This window comes from Dermochelys coriacea, chromosome 1 (genome assembly GCF_009764565.3).
Source record: "Dermochelys coriacea isolate rDerCor1 chromosome 1, rDerCor1.pri.v4, whole genome shotgun sequence".
NCBI lineage: Eukaryota > Metazoa > Chordata > Testudines > Dermochelyidae > Dermochelys > Dermochelys coriacea.
In genome coordinates, this window is record NC_050068.2 from 49261464 (window position 1) to 49285721 (window position 24258).

The 24258-nt window shown below is 40.1% G+C and overlaps 1 protein-coding gene across 1 annotated transcript; it reads left to right on the plus strand.

The window, feature by feature from the left end:
- Positions 1-3371: 3371 nt before the first annotated feature.
- On the plus strand, positions 3372-23925 carry RFC3 (replication factor C subunit 3). Its single transcript, XM_038378532.2, has 9 exons — positions 3372-3881; positions 8133-8270; positions 10304-10371; positions 13494-13591; positions 14994-15175; positions 15568-15704; positions 15826-15924; positions 19341-19410; positions 23604-23925. The coding sequence occupies exons 1-9, from the start codon at positions 3795-3797 to the stop codon at positions 23793-23795; spliced, it is 1071 nt and encodes a 356-aa protein (XP_038234460.1). The 5' UTR covers positions 3372-3794; the 3' UTR covers positions 23796-23925.
- The last annotated feature ends 333 nt before the right edge of the window (positions 23926-24258 follow it).

The following is a 24258-nucleotide window of genomic DNA, read 5'->3' on the forward strand; positions in this document are numbered from 1 at the left end:
GCTGTTTCATACCCCTAATCTTTTTGTTGCCCTTCTCTGTACTTTTTTCCAATTTGAATACATCTTTTTTGAGATGGTACAACCAGATTGCATGTAGAATTCAAGATGTGGGCATTGTATAGGGACATTGTGGTATTTTCTGTCTTATCTATTCTTTTCCTAATAGTCTCTTAACCTTTTTGACTGCCACTGCTCATTGAGCAAGTGTTTTCAGAAAATTATCCACAATGATTCCAAGATCTCTTTCTTGAGCAGTAACTGCTAATTTAGACCCCATCATGTTGTATGTATAGCTGGGATTGTGTTTTCCAATGTGCATTACTTTGCATTAATCATCACTGAATTTCACCTGTCATTTTGTTTCCCAGTTACCCACTTTTGTGAGATCCCTTTGTAACTCTTCACAATCAGCTTTGAACTTAACTATCTTAAATAATTTTGTATCATCTACAAACTTTGCCACCTCGCTGTTTAGCCCTTTTTCCAGATCATTTACGACTATGTTGAACAGCATTGGTCCCAATTACAGATCCTGGGGAGGGGGGGGACACCATGCTATTTGCCTCTCTCCATTGTGAAAACTGACCATTTATTCCTACCCTTTGTTTCCTTTCTTTTAACCAGTTACTGATCCATGAGAGGACCTTCCCAACCCAACAGCTTACTTTGCTTAAGAGTCTTCAGTGAGTTGGCACCAAATTGCAGGTCCAATCCTATAAAGTGCTAAGGCCTCAATTTAGCAAACCATTTAAACACACAAAACTTTTGTTATGATTCCCTCTGAGACCTTTTTCACATGGCTTATCCGGAACAGCTCATACAGTTCTGGGAGAACACTTTGTCCAGTTCTTTGGAATCCAATTAATCAGTTGATCTCCAGACTCATCAATGAAGTTTACTGGCATACAATCAAACTACACTTCAATTAATCAGGCTCAAGTGTAGGGGATGACTACAGGGTATTCCACACATCCAAGTCATGAATCAGCTTATGTATACACTTTCACTTAATACTATTTATGACTAGTCTACTAATTTTTATAATCAGTCCCTATACAAATAATGAACTGTCCATGAGCTGCAAAGTATGTTAGTAAGCAAAGATCTAGGTGCAAGCTTATCACACATCACTCTTCTTACTATTTCATTATCTATTAACTATATGTTATTTATAGGGTTGCCAACCGTTTAATCACACAAATCCAAACACCTTGCCCTGCCCCTACCCCAAGGCCCTGCTCCCACTCTGCCCCGCTCACTCCATTACTTGCTCTCCCCCACCCTCATTCACTTTCACTGGGCTAGGGCAGGAGATTGGGGTGTGCAGGCTCTGGGCTGCGGCCAAGGGGTTCAGAATGTGGGAGAAGGCTCCGGGCTGAGCCTGGAGTAGGAGGTTGGAGTGCAGGAGGAGGATGTAGGGTACAAGCTCTGGAAGGGAGTTTGGGTACTGGAGGGGGCTCAGGGCTGAGGGAGGGGGTCAGGGGTGAAGGCTCCAGCCAGGTAGCGCTTACCTCGGGGGGCTCCTGGTCAGCGGTGCAGCGGGGCTAAGGCAGGTTAAAGCAGGCAGGCTAAGGCAGCCCTAGATATTTAAGACTAACCTCATTCATAAAGGTTTTGTTTTCATTAGTACTTTCTGAAGCCTGCAGAATCTGTCAAAGCAGTTGTTAGAAGCTGACATGAGTTAACAAAAAACAGTATCTTTGCGCTGAGAAAAGTGAATAGATTTGTGACAACACTAACTGGCATTTCCGATGAGGAATTATTACAGAATCTGTAATTATAAATCTGCCATGGCACTGACAGATGCAAGAGAAATGGCACATCACTTAGAAATTATTAAAAAGTCAGGTAACTGATCAAAGGGCTCTGAAAGAGCTTTAAGAGGTCACTCATAAATACTGCTATCCAAGAAAAGTGCAGAAGCAAAACAAAAATGCAAAGCCAAATCATAATGGAACTTGGTAAAAGCAGCAGGTAGTGATGTGTGATAGTGGCCACACGTGAGAATAACTGCTGAACCAAAAATGCAAACATGGCACAAAATAGGTTATTTCATAGTGCTGTGCATAACTAAAGGGACTGAAGAGTGAAGCACTGTACAGGACACTGATGCATCTGTCTCCACAAGCTCAGACTTGCGTAGTGACAATGCAGAAAAGCAGTGCAGGGTGAATTTTCTAATTCATAGCAAACTATGCAACTAAAAGGTTTCAGTTAGTCTGTTAGTCTGTATTCGCAAAAAGAAATGGAGTACTTGTGGCACCTTAGAGACTAACAAATTTATTTAAGCATAAGCTTTCGTGAGCTACAGCTCACTTCATCGGATGCATTCAGTGAAGTGAGCTGTAGCTCACGAAAGCTTATGTTCAAATAAATTTGTTAGTCTCTAAGGTGCCACAAGTACTCCTTTTCTTTATGCAACTAAAACAGATTCTAGTATAAATATGATAGACGTAACTATTTTAGATGGATAAAACTATATTACTGACTAATCCAAACAATCCCTGCCCCCACTTAATTTAGATAGCCTTGGAGGAGCACTTAGGTAACTAAGGTAGTGATTTAGGTGGTTGCAGCACTTTGAAGATGTGATGTACTAGACAAGGGGGCCAGGTAATATTGGTCTGGTCTAATAAAAGATATTAACTCATCCACCTTGTCTCTCTCATATCCTGGGACAGACACAGCTACAACTACACTGCATACAACTAATGAGAATAACAGACACATATGAAATTGTGAAGCAGTTCAAAACCACAGGAAAGTACTTAATTCCAAAGATGGTGGGTACATAAGTATTCTCAGTACTTGGTGCTTCAAGTGGATTTTGTGCTCTTAATTTTTCCAGCACAAAACAAATAAAGTATATAATGCACAGAAAATGGGGATGTTTTTTTTAAAATAGTGTTTCATGGGAATGACTTGAATTTACCCAGAGATGGAAATCGATTGTGAATAATGGTAAGAGATTCATCGACCACCTTATGGATGAGTGAGGACATTTCCTGATACCTGCATAGTGCTAGATCCAGGAGGAGCTGCTGTGGTAGTGGGACAGGGCACGGTTTGCAGGTGTTTTGCAGTTGTGATGCAGAGGCACTGTTTTGGAGCTGCAGCATGTTGTGCAGCGTGCCATGCCGTGCCGTTGCGGTATCACAGAACTGGGACATTGTGTTGAAGTGCTGCAATTTGTCACATTGTGGGGCAACAGGGTGCTGGGCATTAGGGGCGCTAGGTGTTGGGAGGCACAGTGGTCAGGGGGTTGAGATGAGATGACATGGCACTGGCACGCTGTGCCACGGGGAGTGTCACAGAGCGGCGCTGTAGGAAATGGTGCTGCGTTGCAGCGGGCGGGACAAGGCCCAGGCTGCAGGCAGGCTGGGCGGTGGGAGGCACTGGCCGCAGGCAGACAGGCTGCGGCGCTGGCTCAGGGCGTTGCGGTGCTGCGCTCTCGCGGCACTGGGACACCGGCCGGGCGGGTCACGGTGCTGCGAGATGCCCGGCGGCTGGGGGTGGGGGGTCCCCTGAGGGAAAGGCCCCGCCCTGGGCACGGAGCGATCTGCCCCTCCCCAGCCTGGGCGGCGCGGTTCCGAGCCCCTGGCGCCTTCGCTCTCCTCCCCTACCCCGCCCTCGCGGCCTGCCTGGGCGCGTTCCCTCGGCTCCGCATGTCGGTTAGGTCTGTCCCGAGGCGGCCTCCGTAGTGGGGGCTGTTCTCGGCGGGGCTTGAGGGGAGCGGGAGAGCCGGGGCGGCGCGCGCGCGCTTTTCAACTCCGCTCTGCCTGGGCCGCGCGGCGATGAGTCTCTGGGCGGACAAGTACCGGCCCTGCGCCCTCGGCAGGGTGGATTATCACCGCGAACAGGCGGCCCAGCTCCGCAACCTGGTGAGGGACCAGCCCTCCCGCCCCCCTCATCTCCGGCCCGGGCGGGGGGGGGGGAGCCCCTGCGACCCTCCTCTGGAAACCCCATCTGCTACCCCCTCCCCTTCTGGTACTCTCCCATCCGCGAGGACCACTGCCTCCCTGCTACCCCCATCTCCCTCCGGAACCCTCCCCCGGGCCCCGCTTCCCTCTGCCCCCCTCCGGCCCCCTCCCCGGCTCTCTCAGGGTGGCACGGGAACCGCCCCCATCCCCCGGGGCAGCAGGGGGCGCGCTCTTTAAACCAGCAAATGCTCCTCAGTAGCCGTGTTAGGGGGGGCTGGGGCTGGGGCTGGGGCTGGGCCAGGCACCTCTGCTTTACTGGTGAGAGGCTGCTGTCCCCTAAGTGCTGGCTTAGTAGCTCACGAAAGCCTATGCTCTAATAAATTCGTTAGTCTCTAAGGTGCCACAAGTACTCCTTTTCTTTTTGCGAATACAGACTAACACGGCTGCTACTCTGAAACCTGGCTTAGACTCTGATTCTGTTCCCAGTCACGCACAGCTGCCAACAGAGCAGTCTCCGCCGTCTAGTTATTGCTGCTAAGTTCCTGCTTGCTTTGCTTAGGGAGGCGAATAAGGAGATGAAGTTTTGCAAACTCTCTTTGTGCATGTGGCTTTGTTTTATTAAAGCAGGGGTAGGAGCTATTTCCACCAAATGCATCCGATGAAGTGAGCTGTAGCTCACGAAAGCTTATGCTCTAATAAATTTGTTAGTCTCTAAGGTGCCACAAGTACTCCTTTTCAGTTTGTGTTGCATCTGTCTGGGGTAGCAGGATGTTGACATCAGACTCGCCTGCCCTTCACTACTGCATATTTACCTCTGTTACAATACAAATAACAATAAATGTGTTAGTCTCTAAGGTGCCACAAGTACTCCTTGGTTTTTTTGCTAATACAAAATGAAAAGTGCAATATCTGAAAAAGATAAGTCTGTTGGGAAGAAACTGTGCACTGTAATACAGGTTTCAGAGTAGCAGCCGTGTTAGTCTGTATTCGCAAAAAGAAAAGGAGTACTTGTGGCACCTTAGAGACTAACAAATTTATTAGAGCATAGGCTTTCGTGAGCTACAGCTCGCTTCATCGGATGCATTTGGTGGAAAAAACAGAGGAGAGATTTATATACACACACACAGAGAACATGAAACAATGGGTTTATCATACACATTGTAAGGAGAGTGATCACTTAAGATAAGCCATCACCAGCAGCAGGGGGGGAAAGGAGGAAAACCTTTCATGGTGACAAGCAAGGTAGGCTAATTCCAGCAGTTAACAAGAATATCAGAGGAACAGTGGGGGGTGGGGTGGGAGGGAGAAATACCATGGGGAAATAGTTTTACTTTGTGTAATGACTCATCCATTCCCAGTCTCTATTCAAGCCTAAATTAATTGTATCCAGTTTGCAAATTAATTCCAATTCAGCAGTCTCTCCTTGGAGTCTGTTTTTGAAGCTTTTTTGTTGAAGGATAGCCACTCTTAGGTCTGTGATCGAGTGACCAGGGAGATTGAAGTGTTCTCCAACTGGTTTTTGAATGTTATAATTCTTGACGTCTGATTTGTGTCCATTCATTCTTTTACGTAGAGACTGTCCAGTTTGGCCAATGTACATGGCAGAGGGGCATTGCTGGCACATGATGGCATATATCACATTGGTAGATGCGCAGGTGAACGAGCCTCTGATAGTGTGGCTGATGTGATTAGGCCCTATGATGGTATCCCCTGAATAGATATGTGGACAGAGTTGGCAACGGGCTTTGTTGCAAGGATAGGTTCCTGGGTTAGTGGTTCTGTTGTGTGGTGTGTGGTTGCTGGAGAGTATTTGCTTCAGATTGGGGGGCTGTCTGTAAGCAAGGACTAGCCTGTCTCCCAAGATCTGTGAGAGTGATGGGTCGTCCTTCAGGATAGGTTGTAGATATTCTTGTTAACTGCTGGAATTAGCCTACCTTGCTTGTCACCATGAAAGGTTTTCCTCCTTTCCCCCCCCTGCTGCTGGTGATGGCTTATCTTAAGTGATCACTCTCCTTACAGTGTGTATGATAAACCCATTGTTTCATGTTCTCTGTGTGTGTGTATATAAATCTCTCCTCTGTTTTTTCCACCAAATGCATCCGATGAAGTGAGCTGTAGCTCACGAAAGCTTATGCTCTAATAAATTGGTTAGTCTCTAAGGTGCCACAAGTACTCCTTTTCTTTTTGCGAATACAGACTAACACGGCTGCTACTCTGAAATCTATTGGAAATTTATATCCTCCCAATATGAAAACTGATAACGAGGAAATCACTTGCTAACAGTCCAAATAGTACTTTCCTGGCCCTCACTATGACCATTTAATCCCTGCCACCAACAATAAACAGAACTCTTTTAATCTTCAGTGTGCTTTACAAACAATTAATTTTAACAGCTGATAGCCAGACTTAAAATGACACCTGTTCTTTGACCCAGGATGGCACCTTGGTATGGTGTCTTCACGGCAGTGTTAGCTCAAGGTACAACTGGAGTTTTGCCCAACTTTCTTTCTACACACGCACGTCTCTAGTTTTGAGTTCTAACTGGCTTGTCTGATGTGGGTGCAATGGGATGGGTGTTTGATGTTCGTGTGCTTTAATAGTGCAGTGGGGATGAGCAGTGAGTTACAACTCATCAGATGTTTATCCAATGAAGCTGCTAATCCAGTCACCGTTTTGCTGATCAAATTGCTCTGGGTGTTTGAATGTTGTTTCACAGTGTCCTCATTCTCAGGCTTGGTCTGCACTTAAGTTATGTCAGCATAGCTACATTGGTCAGAGATAGGGAAAAAATATCCATATCCTGACAAACATAGCTATGCCAACAAAACCTCCAGTGTAGCTATGTTGATGGAAGAGGGGTTTGTCAACATACATAACGTTGTTCGTGGAGGTGATGTTTCTACACTGATCTACTCCTGTAGGTGTAGGCTGCATCTACAGCACGGGGCTGTGTTGGCATACCTATGCTGACATAGGCTCTGTAGTACTGTAGACATACCCTCACTTGAGTTAGGCTAGCAACTCATATGGACTAACTCAAACTAACTTTCAGTGAAGACAAGCCCTGATGTATAGGGGAAAAAATATTTCTCTTCTTTAGAATGCACTCCATGCAAAGGTTTGCAAGCATTTTACATGTGTTATTGAATTAAGCCTCACACCATCACTATTACCATTAAGCAGATGGGGGAGGAAAGAGGCACAAAGAGATTTATTAGTTTGATTTTCAGAAATGCAGAGCAACCACATCATCCATTGACATCTACAGAAGCTCTTGCTGTCCAGCACTTCTGAAACCATCAGATCATATATGACTTGGTCAAGGTCACAGGGATTAAGATCAAAGATGGCAATAAAACCCATGGATACAAAACTGAATGCATGTTCAAGCCCCGAGATGTCCTGAGTCTTATCCAGACTGTCTAACCACTAGATTCACTAGCTGTAGCTCACGAAAGCTTATGCTCTAATAAATTTGTTAGTCTCTAAGGTGCCACAAGTACTCCTTTTCTCTTTGCATTCTGTGCTTCTTGGTATTATCTAACTAAAACTAACTTTGAAGGTAGATATTAGTGAAATATATCTTTTAAACTGGCTACTGGCGCTCTCAGAAACAAAAACCGGTTTTGTCATTTTAAAGAGACACTCAACTTAAAAATTATGCTTTTGTTTGAATATCTTGATATTGTTACAAGTAATACTCATAGGATATTGTAGCTGAAAGAGAGCAGAGACATAGTTTTCTCCATTAGTTTATTTTGTGGATAATTTTGCTGTTTCCCTATGTCAGTCTGTTTCCCGTTTGTGAGAGCTTTTCACGTAGCAACAAGCACGACAGAAACATTTTTTTAAAAAGATGAAAGTGATTGTGAACCACAAAAATTGGCAGGAGTCTCAGGAGCAAATGTAATACAATGTAATAATAAAAAATGTAAATGTAAGTACTTCAAACTCTTTCTCAAAAAAACCAAAACAAAACATCATTTTTAATTTTCAGAGGCATACAGCATATATGATGGAAGTATACCTGGAAGAAAGAAATTCAAGGAGCCACTAATTCTGGGTTATATTTTAAACTGAAGTATTGTAGAATTGTATATGAAAAATTATTTAATAGTAATGTTGTAAGCAAAGTCCTCATCTGATGCAGTTCGTTAATTTCCTAACATAGGGAAAACATTACTGTAATTAGTTTTATTGCACTGTTTGCAGGTTCAGTGTGGTGACTTCCCTCATCTGTTAGTGTATGGACCATCTGGAGCTGGAAAAAAGACCAGGATAATGTGTTTGTTAAGGGAGCTGTATGGTGCAGGAGTGGAGAAATTGAGAATTGAACATCAGAGCATAACAGTAAGACATTTATCATGTGCATTTTTTTAAAGAAAGTAATAGTGTATATATATACCTCTCTTTTATATACTAGCATGCTGAGTATGTATTCCTATAGAGAAGTCCACAATAGTAAAAAGAAAGTCAATAAAATTCAAAAATGTTCATATTTCTTCACCTCGGTAGAAAGTTCAAGCTCACTTATAAAATTGGTCACTTGAACATTTTCCTCTGACCAAGTGAATTTTAGTTTGTCAGTCTCCCTCACACTTTCACTTTGTGGCCAGGCTGCACTGCAGGGTATGTCCTTAGCATTAAGTACTGAGGACCAGATTCTGATGTTGATTTCTTTCATGTTGCTTTTATTGGTATCACTTTGAATGTACTTGTGTATTTGAGATCAGAATTGGGCCCAGCGCTTGAATTTTTGCTTCATGTTAACTCAAATTTAAACTAACTCTCAATTGATAGAATTCAGTTCATCTATGTTGTGGCCCTTACTTATAAAGCATTAATGTTATCTTTCTCCCATTTATGTTTGTGATAATTTGTTATCTAATCAATCCCATAGTGACAGTTTCAACAGGAGAAGAGATTTGTTTCAGTAATTAGCTGCCTGGGGAACAAGGCAGCCACTTGAAATCTATTGTTTAAGATGCTGTGTCATCAATTAAAAGTCCTTATTGGGAAGGGGTTTTAAGGTGTGACTGGATAGTCTAAGTACTTACTTGGGAAACAGATATTTGATAATAAAGATCTTGTTAATCTAGCAGACAAACGTATAACAAGATCCAGTGGCTGGAAATTGAAGCTAGAAAAGTTCAGATTAGAAATAAGGCACAAATGTTTAACAATGAGGGTAATTCATCATGGGAACAACTTACCAACAGTTGTTGTGGATTCTTCACCACTGGCAAATTTTAAATCAAGAGTGAACTCTAGAGCATATCTTTTAGAAAAACATTCAAACAGGAATTAATTCAGAGACTATGGCCTGTGTTATACAGAAGGTCAGATAATCACAGTCGTCTTGACTACATAATAATGTATGAATCAGCAAAATCGTCAGAGGAACACTAAAATTTCATAGTATGGTCAATAGAATTTCTCCCATTATTACTTTTTAATTCCTTCAGCAGTGGTCTGAATATCATATTTGATACGGTAGATAGAGCATATCACTGATTCTAACATCTTATTACAAGGTAGTTTTTCCTATTCATTGCTGTTACTTAAAGGAAATAATTTAGTAACTATTGCACCTATAGTATCCTTGCTTGACTACTCATTTCCTTCTGTGTTAGAACAGGCATATGACAGTGAAAACAAACTAGTAGAATGTTCTAGGTATTGGTGTGAGGATAGGCGCATCAACTGTACTACTTTCTTGTGACTCAGCTAGAAAAGAGAAACATATTGTGATGTTTATAGGGAAAAAACCCCATCTAATTAGTCCTAGAAAAATCTTCTGATAAGTCACTTGAATTGGAGGAGATTCATTGTCACCATAATAGGAAGAAATGCACTTAAACACTGTTCTGTACATAGTGAGAACATATCCTGTTAGTGGTAGAAATATACCAGTTTGGATCCAAATTCAGAGGCAACATAAATGTTCTTATAAATTACACCAATAACAGATTTGTAATTACATACTGTGATAAAGGAACTTCCTCCCATGTCCCCACTTCCCTCCAAAAAATCATTAAGAGGAAACCTTCCTGATGTCTGCAAACTATTTCTCTAAAATGATTGTTTGAAAGAGACAGCACATTATCAAGTCCAGAATCTCTCTTAATTCTGATAGTAGATCAACTCTTGTAGTAAACAGCCATCATTATCTTTTTAGAGGTTTAACCAGATCCCAATACTCCTGACTTCCACTCACATGGGGAGAAAGATGTACGAACCTAACCCCAAATTCAGGTCTTTTGCCATAATGCTGCTGTCAAGCTACCAGATCTGCCAATTATAATTCTTCAAATCCAAAAACTGACTTTTTTAAATATTAAAATAAGATGCTTTGAAATCTAACTTTTTTATTTTCTACACAGACACCCTCTAAAAAGAAAATTGAAATTAGCACCATTGCAAGCAATTATCATCTTGAAGTTAACCCAAGGTAAGTTCATAATAAAAAGGATATTTAATTAGGATATTATACTTGAATGACCACATTTTCAAAAAGCCTTGACTTCTAAGGATTCAACCTCTTACTCAAGCAAGTAGTACATTTAAAGAAAAACTTTTGTTTGCAGGTTTAGGCCCTAAATGTGCAGACCAGGTTTTTGAAATACATGATTTTGGATGATGAAAAACTTGGATTTCCTATGTTAATCGAGTAGTTTGCTGACTTACCAGCAGATTGTGCATACAAATGTGAGTGTTGGGTCTTACAAATAGGTGGATCTGCAAATTCAGAGGTCAAGTTAAGACAATTTTGAAAACATGGCCCAGAATGATTTTTGTTTTGTTTTGTTCCCCCTTTAATAAGAATGCAAAAACTAATGTTAAAAGTAAGCGTGGCATACAAAGTATTTTGTAATAATAAAAAAAAAAAAGCTCAAGTGTGTTTCTGGTCTAAAATACGGAGAATTTCAGTGTTTCTCTGATGATATTGCTGATTCATAGATTCATGATTATATAGTCAGAAGGAGTATTGTGATCATCTAGTCTGAACTCCTGTATAATGCAGGCCACAGGACTTCAGATCAAATAAGTTGACTTTCTCCTAATGTTTTAGAAACTACTTGTAGATGTACAGAATTTAAATATTCTACTCCAAATGCAAATATCCTAAAATGTAGACTACCTATTAAATGTATACAATACCAGTGCCTACTTTAGTGTTTTTTGGTTAGCATCAATGTTGTTTACCATTGTGCTTTATTGAACGGAGCTAAAACCTAACAGTTTGAATAATTGTCTTGAATTGGACATCTCTATCTTTCCATGTGTATGTTACTGAACAAACAGCATATACATCTGTGTTCTACTAATGTTCATGAATGTCAGTATCAGTACAGCCTATAGGATTCTGATTGAATTATCACTCCATGTTCAGTGAAGTAGTCTTGTACATTTAAGTAATATGAAGCACAGTAAGAGGTCAACAGAGAGAAAATGAACTTAAAGGAAGGGGGTGGAAACATACAGGTGTTAAATCTATTATAAACGTTTTTTAAACAAAGCAGTTTTATTTCCTCCAAACTGTTATATAGATTTCATCTGTGACACTCAGGGCATTGCCTGCCATGGGCAGATGCTGTTAAATGGAGTCCCCTGGATGGAGAAGGAGAAAACAGAACATACACTTAAATTATAACTCTGCTTTGCCTAACCATCTTCACACTGAAATGTCTGAAACAGTAAAATAACATCTAGCTTAGCCTACCCCTTCACCCATGAATTATTAACCAGACACTTTATTATAGCAGAGAGGTACCTGTATTAAAATAATTGTAGCTTAATCACTAAGAACCTTAGAAAACTGAATCATAAGTTAAATTTCGTATTCCTGCACTAAATTTTCTATTTGAGATATTGACGAAGCCTGCTGGTACTAAACCTGTTAGAACATAAGATTTTTCTCATTGAAAGTGTCTTTTGTCCTGAATACTCTTAAAAGAGCTAAAGAACCTTGAGACTACTGATCATTCCATCAGCTGTCAAACCACTGATATATCTATGATGACATACATCATTTCAAGGAGTAGCAATTCTATCATCTTAAAACCACACTTAAATGCCAAATCATGCAAATTAAGATATCGTATGGAGTCATATTTGATTCATAACTTGCATATTGCGTGATGAAAAACTTCCATTGTGAAATTTGGATGTCCCCAGTTCTAAAGCAAAAGCTAGTTTTAAAATGAATATCACTTTTTTCTATTGGTTGTAGCCACAGAGGTATGCTTTTTAAATGTATTGCATTTGTGAGTCACTGAAAGTGTATGGTACCGGGAAGCCTCTGTACTCCATCTTGCTTAGTCTTGATATCGGCTCTGTCACTTGTTGTTTGGCACTGAGGTAGGGAATCCATACATTCTTTGAACTTGTCACTAAATGTTGTATGGCATTTGGATCAACTGCTCAGTTATGGGGTCAGAAGGGTCTAAAAAGTCATTGCAGAGAATGCATGGGTTTCTTTTGTAAGCACACTAAGTTTTTTGGTTGTGGGAGAAAGTTGGCTTCAGTCCTATACCTGAAATTGCCATCCTTGACAATGGTGACACTGATAAACTTCCCATTGCTGGAGAATCCATTTTTCCCCGTACCCTATTGCTTTGTGAGTCTCCCCTCTCTTTGTAATGACACCCCTGGAGGGTACATCTCCAGGGGGTGAATGAACTTGGGAACTTTGAATCTAAAAGCATCCAGTAGCTTGAAGCCAGTAGCAGAATTATAAGCTCCTATGGGTGGTGTAGCAGCTAGATGAGTACAGAGAGCCACACTCTTAGTGTGGTTACACTGAAATAATTTAGAAAATAAACATGCCCACATTTTCTGCTATAAGAGACAAATCACCACATAGGGGAAAAAGAGAAGGGGCTACCTTCTTGTAACAATTTCAGATAAAAAGAAAACAAGCAATGTTGGGAGCTGAGTAGGCGTGCTTCAGAAACTTTCAAGCTGACACTAAACCTGCAGGTTCTTTTGAACAAGATCTCAATTTATGAAATCTCTAGCCCCTTCCATGGCCACATGATGTGGAGGACTTCATAGTGCTGGAATCAGTGTTTGTGTTTAGTGAAAGCCATGGGTCCAACTGGATGATTTAGCATTTTTGCCAAAGACAAAATGGTCTTTTAGAAAGCTGAGAAAAAAAGGAGTACAGGATTTATATGCCTAAATTGCTGGTAAGAAGAGATGTTAAAAGCAGATTTCTCATACCGTTACATTAAAATCATGCAGGCACAAACATCGTTTGTTGCAGTTACTAACTGGTCTCCCTCCCCACATACGTATAAAATGCAAGTCTATGTAGGGTACGAGTTTCAAAATGTTAGGACAATAGCTTGTCAATAGCCACTTAATGTACAGATAAAGATTAAATGAATTCTAAACTCAGTCCATCTTGTGTTCTTTCTTTATTTAATAAGCTACATTTTGGACTTTTTAAAAAAAAAAAAAACTGCCTGAGTCGCTACTTAGAAGAATGTACTGTAGATATGCTGTGGGCATTTTTAAAAGAAATAAGTGTTGTAACAAAATCAATTGTTATCTGAACTCTTTGTACAGTGATGCAGGAAACAGTGACCGTGTGGTAATTCAGGAGTTATTGAAGACAGTAGCACAATCCCAGCAACTTGAGACAAGTACTCAAAGAGATTTTAAAGGTTAGTAAAACAAGTTAAATGTGGGACAAAACTTTGGAGGAGTTCTGTGACTGTTTTGACCAGGTCTGAAGACGTACTTGAGAAGTAAACATGTCTCTCTTCCACCTTGTATCTTCACCAGTTGCCTCAAACATTTCTCTCTTTATGGCATTGGTTTGTATTTGACAGTGAAGAGTATTTCTGTGATTGTAGCAAAAGATGTTGACGTCGCATAGGTGCAGCTCTTGATTTGCTTATTGTTACTGTGAGCTACGTACCAGCCTTCCCAAAATTTGGTCACCTTTCATGCTTCTTTGTCAGAGAGTGGTAGCCATTATGGATATATGTGTAATGGTTGATAGGCTACTACTGATGGGCTGTCTATTTCATGTGGTATTGGTAGCAGAGAGAAATGAAGTAGGAATGAGTGTCCTTCATATATATTTGTCACTTTCAGTTTCTTTATGCTGTCCTACTATGTATGAAGTGTTCAGTGCAGAAATACTTCATACGTGGAAGAACTACAGAGGGAAAGTGGCTGCTAATCTAAAAGATACCCATTTTCCTCTTCACTGTTTCCAAATATAAATTGCTACAGCTGCTTTCCTTGCAAAAACCAAGAAACCCCAAAACCAGATAAATGCAAAAAGAAAAATGAGACAAACCCAAGAAAGATGAGAGAATAGAGTAGAAATAATGTACTAGTGGTCCTACCTTTGATATGCCATACCATTTTCTTCACAGTTCTCAGGGAAACATTAATTTTGCGCTATTACCAAATTTTACTAATCTGCTACAATCCAGTAAAGTATGCCCACTAACTACTTTGAAACATCTTTGGATAAATATGGAGAGCAATGTGCATGGAAGGGCCTCCTACGTTCAGCACAAGGGGTTTTCTACCTCCTCCATTCATTAAAATTAAAGTATGAGTTTGTAATCAAAGGAGTGTACTGATAAAATATTTGCTTTAATACTTCTTTACACCATAGGTTCTCAGAAAATTCAGCTGCAACCCTTTCTTAAAATTCTTGGGAAAACAAGCCAGCTACTGTATTAGCCATAGTATAAGCAGTACAGTGACTGTCTTGGCCTTCAAACCTAATTTGATTATTTGCATCATAGTAGCACTTACAGTCTCTGTCTTGAAGAGAGCAAAATAAATAAATAAATAGGCAAGACTGATGAAGAGTAGGAGGTAAGCAGATGTAGAAGATGAAATGGCTTGAGTAAGATATCTCCTCATCTCAGTGACAGTTGAAAATAGAACCCAGGTCTTCTGAGTCCCAACCCAGTGGTCCATGGGACCACATTGCACCTTGCTTGCTGTGCGCCTTGCTTCATTATCTTTCTAAAATTACTTTTGTTTACTGTGAAACTCTTATAATAAAGATAATTTAAACTTTTTTTTTCCCTCTGGCAGTGGTGCTGCTGACAGAAGTTGATAAACTTACTAAAGATGCTCAGCATGCGTTGCGAAGAACCATGGAGAAGTATATGGCCACCTGCAGATTGATCTTGTGTTGCAATTCCGTTTCAAAAATCATTGCACCTATTCAAAGCAGATGTCTGGCAGTGCGAGTGCCTGCTCCCAGTATTGAAGATGTAGGTTTGTAAGCAACAATGAGCCTCCAGTAGAAACTTAATCAGACAAGTTTTTACTGTGTGTATGTAAAGTATATTACAGAAAATGACCCGTCTCTGTAGTCCAGGACTTGCTTTTGATCAGTATACATAGTATCCATTGACTGGGCAAACTGGAGCTGTTCCCTTATATCTAGCTGACCTTTGCAAGAAAGCAGTGGCTGTTCTAGAGATGATTAAACCTGAAAACGGTCTATGGATTATGAACTGTTTCACTAAAGAGAGACAAGATGGATGAGGTAATATCTTTTCTTGGACCGCATCCACCTTGTCTCTCTAATATCCAGGGACTGACAGCTACAACTACAATACATATGTTAGCTATATCGTCATGGTACCTCTTTCCCATCTAGATCTGTCATGTGTTGTCCAGTGTGTGCAAGAAGGAGGGGCTGACTCTTCCTCAGGATCTGGCTCGGAGGCTAGCAGAAAAGTCTGGTAGGAATCTTCGGAAGGCACTGCTTATGTGTGAGGCTTGCAGAGTCCAGCAGTAAGTCACTGGAGAAACTAATGTAGATTACTCTTTGTTAAAAAAAAAATAAAAAAAAATAATTCGCTCTAAGCTTGTTGAGATATGAGATATAAAATATGAGAGATAACTTGTTGTGCAGGTATCCTTTCACTTCAGATCAGGACATCCCTGAGACAGACTGGGAGGTATATCTGAGAGAGACTGCAAATGCTATTGTCAGTCAGCAGACTCCCCAGAGGTAGGTGGAACTATTTGGTTCTGACTGTGAATTATTAGGGTATCAGAGTACTTCTAAGCTTAAGAAGTCTTTTATATTAAATGTTTTGTGGCATTTTAATAGCTTTGTACTGGAATGCCTCTGCTTTGCATCCAAAGGAAATGGGTTTAAAGCCTACGGAGGTGGCTAGATTGGATTTCAGAAACTAATAAAGTTAGCCTCTGTCACAAAATAAATAAGCAGGACACACAGTTATGATATGATTGTGCTGAATTTATATATCCATTATAAACACAGACCAGGTACCTGGAGTTCTGTAGCACTAGTCTGAAGCCAGTTCTGGTCTGTTTTGCTCTAAATGATAAAGTGGTAAACAGCTAAAAGTTACTTACCTCATGAAATTTAAACCATGACTGAGTTTTGTAGCCAAAAGTATACGAAGTTTTGGGGAAAAGTATTCTGATAATTTGTCCACAGACATATAAGACTTCAAAATTGAGTTAGACAATAAAGTTGTCCTAGTTTCTGGATGTGGTCTCATTTCTTAGTTAAAGTGTAATAAAACACTGTTGCTACTGTGATTGTCTAACATAATTTCTCTGTAGTTTCCTTATTCTATTTTGGATTATTGTGCCAGTGTTTCAAATTGTTCTGACCCTCGCTTGGTCTTATGCTCCATTCAGTTTGTCTTCTGCTTAGTATTCGTTAAAATGTCAGTACCACCACCAGTCTGAAAACATCTAATGCTGCCTGATGTTGCTTTGTCTATGAATGTTTTGTCCCTAGTCTCCCTTCAAGTCAATAGATAGTATCATGATGGAGCAAGAAAGCATCTTTCCTTGAGTCATTAACACATGCATAAAGTTCTGGAGTGTGCTTTACTTCTTTGGGCTTGTTTTAATTAAGTTGGTGGGTAAAACCCACATTCTACAACTGCAGTGTTGTAGGACAATGACAATATTTCCACTAACTGCAATATATCCTGGAAGGCCTGGTAGCTAAAAGATTTTTTGATCATATACCTGTACTATTATTGTGGATTTGATATTGATGTGACATTTTAGATGCAGTCACTCTCCTTTTTCCTTTCTGACTCAATGCCTGTGTAAAGTTATCTAGAAGATTTAAACTTGTACATTGCAATAATGAGCCAGTTCTTTTTCTTTCATCAAGCCATTGTGTGGTGTCAAAGCATTGAAACCATATGAATGGTGGCGGCCATATAGCCTGGGGAATCTGGCACTGATCTATTAAATGGCAGTTTCTGCAATACAGATCTGATTTTTCTGCTGCATTGTCTGTAAAGACCCCAAAAAGGTACTACTTCAAATCTGTCATCTCTAAGGCAAGTTTTTCTTTAGACATAAGAAACAAGGATTGTCTTTTGTGCTGAGAGTTCCAGCATATAATTTTCTACTTTTTTACAAAGTAGAAATGTAACACTTCAGTTACCTGGCAATTAAATCCATCACCAAATGCAATGTGTCCACAGATTTTCATATCTTACTTAATCTTCTTCAGGGTGTCTCTAATTTCGGCTGCATCATTCCCTGGCTCACTTTCTGTAGTTTGTACCAAATGAGTGACAGCCAAATGATGACGGATTTTTAAACATTATCTTCAGTACTCTGGCTTGCATAGTAACCTAGCATACATAGTGAAATCCATCAACCACAGACATATTAATGAACCCATCAGCAAGCACAATAACAAAAACTGGTAACTGGCTCCTTTGCGGCTCCATTTCAGTTAGATTCATGCAATTAAAGCTTTTTTTAAAATAGTATTGACTCACTGGGGATCACAGAAGAAATAAGTTGAATAATGGAATTGTAGATATTTATTTTTGGTTTTGCTGGATCTAGAATATGTGTAAAAAGAAAAGGAATACAGACTAACACGGCTGCTACTCTGAAACCTTTCAATATATGTGTGTGTGTGTGTGTGTGTGTATGCGCACGCGTCTGTCCTAGTGAGGCAGCATGGTAGATGTGATTTTAAGTTACTGAACAGCTCTTTGTAACATTGTACAGTATCGGGTAACAAACTGGCTTGTTCACAGCACTGCTATTTCCAGCTGAAGCTGATGGATGTGGTTGTTCTTTTTCCATAGTACTATGAAACTTCCCTCTTTAGCTGTGAAGTGCAGTAGTGTTGGCACAAGTTCTCTGTTGCTCTGGTGCATTTATGGTTACTGAAAACAGTTGCCTATTTTTTAAATATATAGTGCTGGCAGAATTAGAATTGCACTATTTTGAAGCCCTAATGGGAGGCATGCTCCCTATGATTCTATTTAAACTTAAGTGCCTAGCCTTCTTCCTGCACCTTATTTAACTTACCTAAATTAATGTATTCCGTTTTATCTTTGTGTGTGTTTATTTATTTTTTTTAAATTCACATCTATAAGTTGTTGGAATATAGAGACCAATGGATAATTTCCTCCAAGCCCTCCCTCAAATCTTCGATGAAGAATCCTTTTATTTTTGTAGGTGTAATTTTTAAGGAAGAAAGCTCTTGTGTTGTCACTAAGAGTCTGACTCATAAGGTAGATATCAACAGTAATTGGAATGGAGTCACAACTATATTGGAAAAAAAAACAATAAAAAACAATTCACAAGGCTGAGAACACACATAAGTGTCATAACGGTAAAAATAACATGCCAAGGCACTGTAATTGCTGTAAGATCAAATTGTCCCTAATACATTTTCTTTGTAAAGGACAAGCTTCTTCTGTTATTTCCTCTACCTATTCACATTCCTCTTTCCAAATTACTTTCCTTTTGTAATGTAGCTTTTATTTTTTTCTGTGATCTGTATCATTGCTGTATGATCTAGAGACGGGGAACAAACAGTAATCACCTATAGTAAGTGCTAGCATTTCTGGGCATCAGATTTCAGATAAGATGAGACAAAGTGGCTATCAAGAGACAGTTATTGCCAGAGGTGAATTTGGTGGGAATTTATCACTGGCGATTCTTCAGTTATGTGGGCAAGACGACTGAAAGGTGTAAACCAGCAACATAAAAATGAATCCTGATTTCTAATCATTTTGTGGCAACTTCTCATTGAGCTTGGACAAAAGTCGCAATAAGAGTTTTAAAAAAAAAGGGGGGGGGGCCCCAAGAACAGCTTGTTTTGGAGCCTTGTATCTTCCAAATTCAGCCTGAGCATGTCATAACTACTGTCCAAAACTTTATTAACCCCCTCCCCACTTCTGAGTTATGTAACATACATATTGAGACTGACTTTACATCGTGGGAGTACTGCAGGTTGATTAATATTAGAGGAAGGCTTCAGGTTAAGGGAACTTAATTATGCTTGGCAATCCATGTCTGGGGTTTCAGAAACATTGTTTAATAACAGAGCAAATGTTTTTTAGAAATATAAAATAGGCTTTGTGGACATTATTGTAACACTTCATGATTTCATTCCAACAGGTTACTTGAAGTTCGTGGACGGCTTTATGAACTCTTAACCCACTGCATTCCTCCTGAGATAATAATGAAGGTAATTTAATTCATCAGCACTTACTTTGTTCACCTCAACCAGAGCTAGGAGAATCCAAACTTGGGGCAAAAGGATTAAAATTACATTTTTTAAAAAGAGTTTTCAGGATCTTCAAAGGGACAGCTCAAGTGCTTAAAGTTAAGCATGTGCACAAGTGTTTGCAAGATCAGAGCACAAGATTTTATGCTCCTGAGGGCAGGAAATTTTGTGTTCTTCTTTGTTTTGGAAAATATCTAGCACAAGGGATGGTTCAACTGTAATCTAAATAATTCAACATTAACAATAAGGTCCAGCATTTACAAGACACAGATCAGATTATCTGTGAGCCAGAAGTCTTTGCTACTCTATCTATTTCAAATCCTTTTATTTAACAAATGTTTTTAGTTGCATAATATCTGTGGGCCAAAGCCAGTGACAACTTGATTGCCTTCGTTAGATTGAATTATCCAAGTTTTGGGGACTGGATAAGTGGGTTTAAAGCTGGACTAATTTAGAATGCTAAGAATGTCTACTTAGTTTACTAGATAATCTGCATTTTGCTCAGCTGAACACAACAAAAAATACAGGACTCTTCTACTCTACCTGATAACAGCATGCTAGAAGGCATCCCCATGTTTTTTGAATTGCTAGTGGCTGATATGCTACTGATTATGGGGTGTTACTGGGGAAACTCTATAATTCATAGTGTTCTTGCCACAGCATTTTAGAGGTGGCAGCCACCAGCTCGCAAAAAAGGAATACCTACAGAGTCAGCATTGAAACACCTGGACTTGCCCTGGAGGATAGCGTTCCAGCCTGTACGGTACATGGATGGTTGCCTGAAATAGCAAAGGTGAAAGACTGAAATGGGAGGCAAGGTGCATTATTTATTGGGAAAAAGGGAGGTAATGTCTTATTAAAACAAGATCATCCTTTGAGTACCAACAGTATGCTCAGAGCTGAGAAAAATAGTGGAAGACATAGTCCCTGCTTCCGAAGAGCTTGCAGTCTAAAATAGAGGCAGACATTACATCTAAACTGATGTGATACACACGTCAACTTCAAGAGTGAGTGCTTTTTTGTAAGTGTAAATGGTATTGAAAGGCCTCATGAAGGAAGTGAGACATTTTAAGGGACAGGTTTCAGAGTAGCAGCCGTGTTAGTCTGTATTCGCAAAAAGAAAAGGAGTACTTGTGGCACCTTAGAGACTAACAAATTTATTAGAGCATAAGCTTTCGTGAGCTACAGCTCACTTCAGCGGATGCATTTGGTGGAAAAAACAGATTGACAGAGCCAGAAGAGTACCCAGAAGTCACCTACTACAGGACAGGCCCAACAAAGAAAACAACAGAACGCCACTAGCCATCACCTTCAGCCCCCAACTAAAACCTCTCCAACGCATCATCAGGGATCTACAACCTATCCTGAAGGACGACCCATCACTCTCACAGATCTTGGGAGACAGACCAGTCCTTGCTTACAGACAGCCCCCCAATCTGAAGCAAATACTCACCAGCAACCACACACCACACAACAGAACCACTAACCCAGGAACCTATCCTTGCAACAAAGCTCGTTGCCAACTCTGTCCACATATCTATTCAGGGGATACCATCATAGGGCCTAATCACATCAGCCACACTATCAGAGGCTCGTTCACCTGCGCATCTACCAATGTGATATATGCCATCATGTGCCAGCAATGCCCCTCTGCCATGTACATTGGCCAAACTGGACAGTCTCTACGTAAAAGAATGAATGGACACAAATCAGACGTCAAGAATTAGAACATTCAAAAACCAGTTGGAGAACACTTCAATCTCTCTGGTCACTCGATCACAGACCTAAGAGTGGCTATACTTCAACAAAAAAGCTTCAAAAACAGACTCCAAGGAGAGACTGCTGAATTGGAATTAATTTGCAAACTGGATACAATTAATTTAGGCTTGAATAGAGACTGGGAATGGATGAGTCATTACACAAAGTAAAACTATTTCCCCATGGTATTTCTCCCCCCCACCCGACCCCCCACTGTTCCTCTGATATTCTTGTTAACTGCTGGAATTAGCCTACCTTGCTTGTCACCATGAAAGGCTTTCCTCCTTTCCCCCCCCTGCTGCTGGTGATGGCTTATCTTAAGTGATCACTCTCCTTACAGTGTGTATGATAAACCCATTGTTTCATGTTCTGTGTGTGTGTGTGTGTGTGTATAAATCTCTCCTCTGTTTTTTCCACCAAATGCATCCGATGAAGTGAGCTGTAGCTCACGAAAGCTTATGCTCTAATAAATTTGTTAGTCTCTAAGGTGCCACAAGTACTCCTTTTCATTTTAAGGGACAGTGATTCAAGCATAGAAGTTGCTATGGGAAATGGAAACAAATGGAGCAACCAGGCAGGAGGTGTGGAGTGTAGTCAGCATGAAAGGATACTGGAGGAAACGAGGGCAGAGTTGAGATTAAAGATAATATTGGGAAAATGTAACAACAGCATTAAACTCTATTTATATTGACAAAACACAGCTCTGATTAAATTATGGTAAAATCCTTGGCATGTCAACTGACTCGTGTTCCTGACATATTCTGTTCAATTATGCTTTTCCTTGTCCTTTTTGCCCTATTGTGGGTTGATACCATTGAGAGCTTCAGTTGTCTTGCTGTGCAAATGCTCTGTCTTAAAGATAAATTCAAATACCTGTTACTAACATGTTTGAAGACACCAATATTTGGCAGTGTCTTTAAATGCTTAACTAACTTAAACTCTTTGTATGCAGTCCAGTTGTAGCTGTGTTGGTGCTCACTGACCTTGTCTCTTACACTTTTTATTGCATTAGAGCTGCTTCTGCAATAGCTTTATCCCCTTCTTTCTCAAATATGAAATTTTAATATTAAGACCTTCGTCATTTTTGAGGTAAAGTATTGCAGTAGTCTCTCTCATGGATTTGTTTTTTTTTAAATAAGTCATTATGTTGGGATGAGCTTATTTACATCCGTTCCTGATTAATGGTATTGAGATTCACTTCCCTTGTCAAATGAAGAATCCTCAAGGCTATACACTTACTTGCAGTTCGCAATGTCATTAGTGGGGGTTGTGCACAGTCAGTTTATTAATCTATTGTTGTTAGTGAGGCAGAAATTGTTCAGTTGCACCATTGTGTCACCTGATTTTACAGGATGAGGAATTTAGCTTGAGAGAAGTTTCTGAAAAGACAATGTTCCACAAGTGTTTATGGAATTCAGAGTTAGTTCTATTGGATAAATGATGTGATAGCTCTTGAAAACTTCTGCTCTGTTGGATCACTGAGTGAGTTCAAAATCATGATGTTACTTGCTCAGCTATTTCTGGGAAAATGATGGTGTTGAATAGCATAGCCAATTGACTTTGGTTACAGTTGTGGTTCAGTGTATTAAAAATGTTCAAGATCAAACAACCAAGCTCAGGCAATTTATTGTCTACAAACAAAACAGTATGATACAGAAAAGAAAATTAGTACACCACCAGTTCTTCCAGGACTTCTCTTTTCGCAGCATGTTCAATTCAGCTTACAAGGAGGGATAGCTCAGTGGTTTAAGCATTGGCCTGCTAAACCCAGGTTTGTGAGTTCAATCCTTGAGGGGGCCATTTAGAGATCTGGGGCAAAAATTGGGGATTGGTCCTGCTTTGAGCAGAGGGTTGCACTAGATGACCTCCTAAGGTCCTTTCCAGCTCTGATATTCTATGATTCTAAGGCATGTTCCCAAAATACACCCCTGTACTACCTCTATTTATAATGGGGCTATTCACAAGCTAAAACCCTCTAACATCATCTAAGATTCCACCCATCAGTTTCAACTTATTTTCTGGTACCACGGCATACCCCTTATTCTTTTTGTTTTGGATACAGCATTTTAGGTACTAATAGGCATGAAGGCACCTCCTGAGCTTGTACTTAGGGCAGAGCGCTAATGTATCTTGTCTTTGATAGGTTTCCTATTTTCTAATGCCAAAGTTGACTGAATTTAGCTTTGCAAGGTTTTGTAGGGTACTTGACTTGGGTAAACAGAATTGTGGGAAGAGCATAATGCATTCAGATAACATAATTTCCCAATACCTGTACATATACCATGTGTAATACTAGTGAATATAGCATATGCAATGCCTAACAATAGTATCTGTCATGCTACCCTGTTTTTGAAATATTTCATCCTTTTAAAAACTGCCATATTCTCCTCTTCTAGGGCCTTTTGTCGGAACTTCTAAATAATTGTGATGGGCAACTAAAAGGAGAGGTTGCGCAGATGGCAGCCTTCTATGAGCACCGACTGCAACTGGGCAGCAAAGTCATTTATCATCTGGAAGCATTTGTGGCAAAGTTTATGGCACTTTATAAGAAGTTTATGGAGGATGGACTAGAAGACATGATGTTCTAAGGCATCACTGAACTTACATAGTATAAAATATGTCACAACAGTGACAGTTCTGCTAATAACATAGTCTACTCCTATGAGACTTAAGTTGTACAAGCTGTAAGTCAAAGTCAATAAACTCTCATTTACTTCATTGCATTTGGTAATAATAACCATATAAGAGCAGAACTTTGTTTATCCTGAACACTTAAGTCTTCAAGGCAGCCCAGTCGTCTTTAGCTAACGCGAAAGCATGTAAGCTTTCCAGAAAGCCAGTTATAGACTTTTGGGGATATCTGGCAAGGTCACATTCTAAGCTCAGCAGTGTTCACTCTAGCTACTGAGAGTAACCCAGCTGCTCCATGAAATGAAGTTGATTTTTCCAATGTCTAACGATAGTGCATAGATGCACACTCTAAGAAGACCCTCAAAGAACTGTTCTACTCTGAAAATGTACTGTAAAAAGGCTTTGAGGGGATCCCATGTA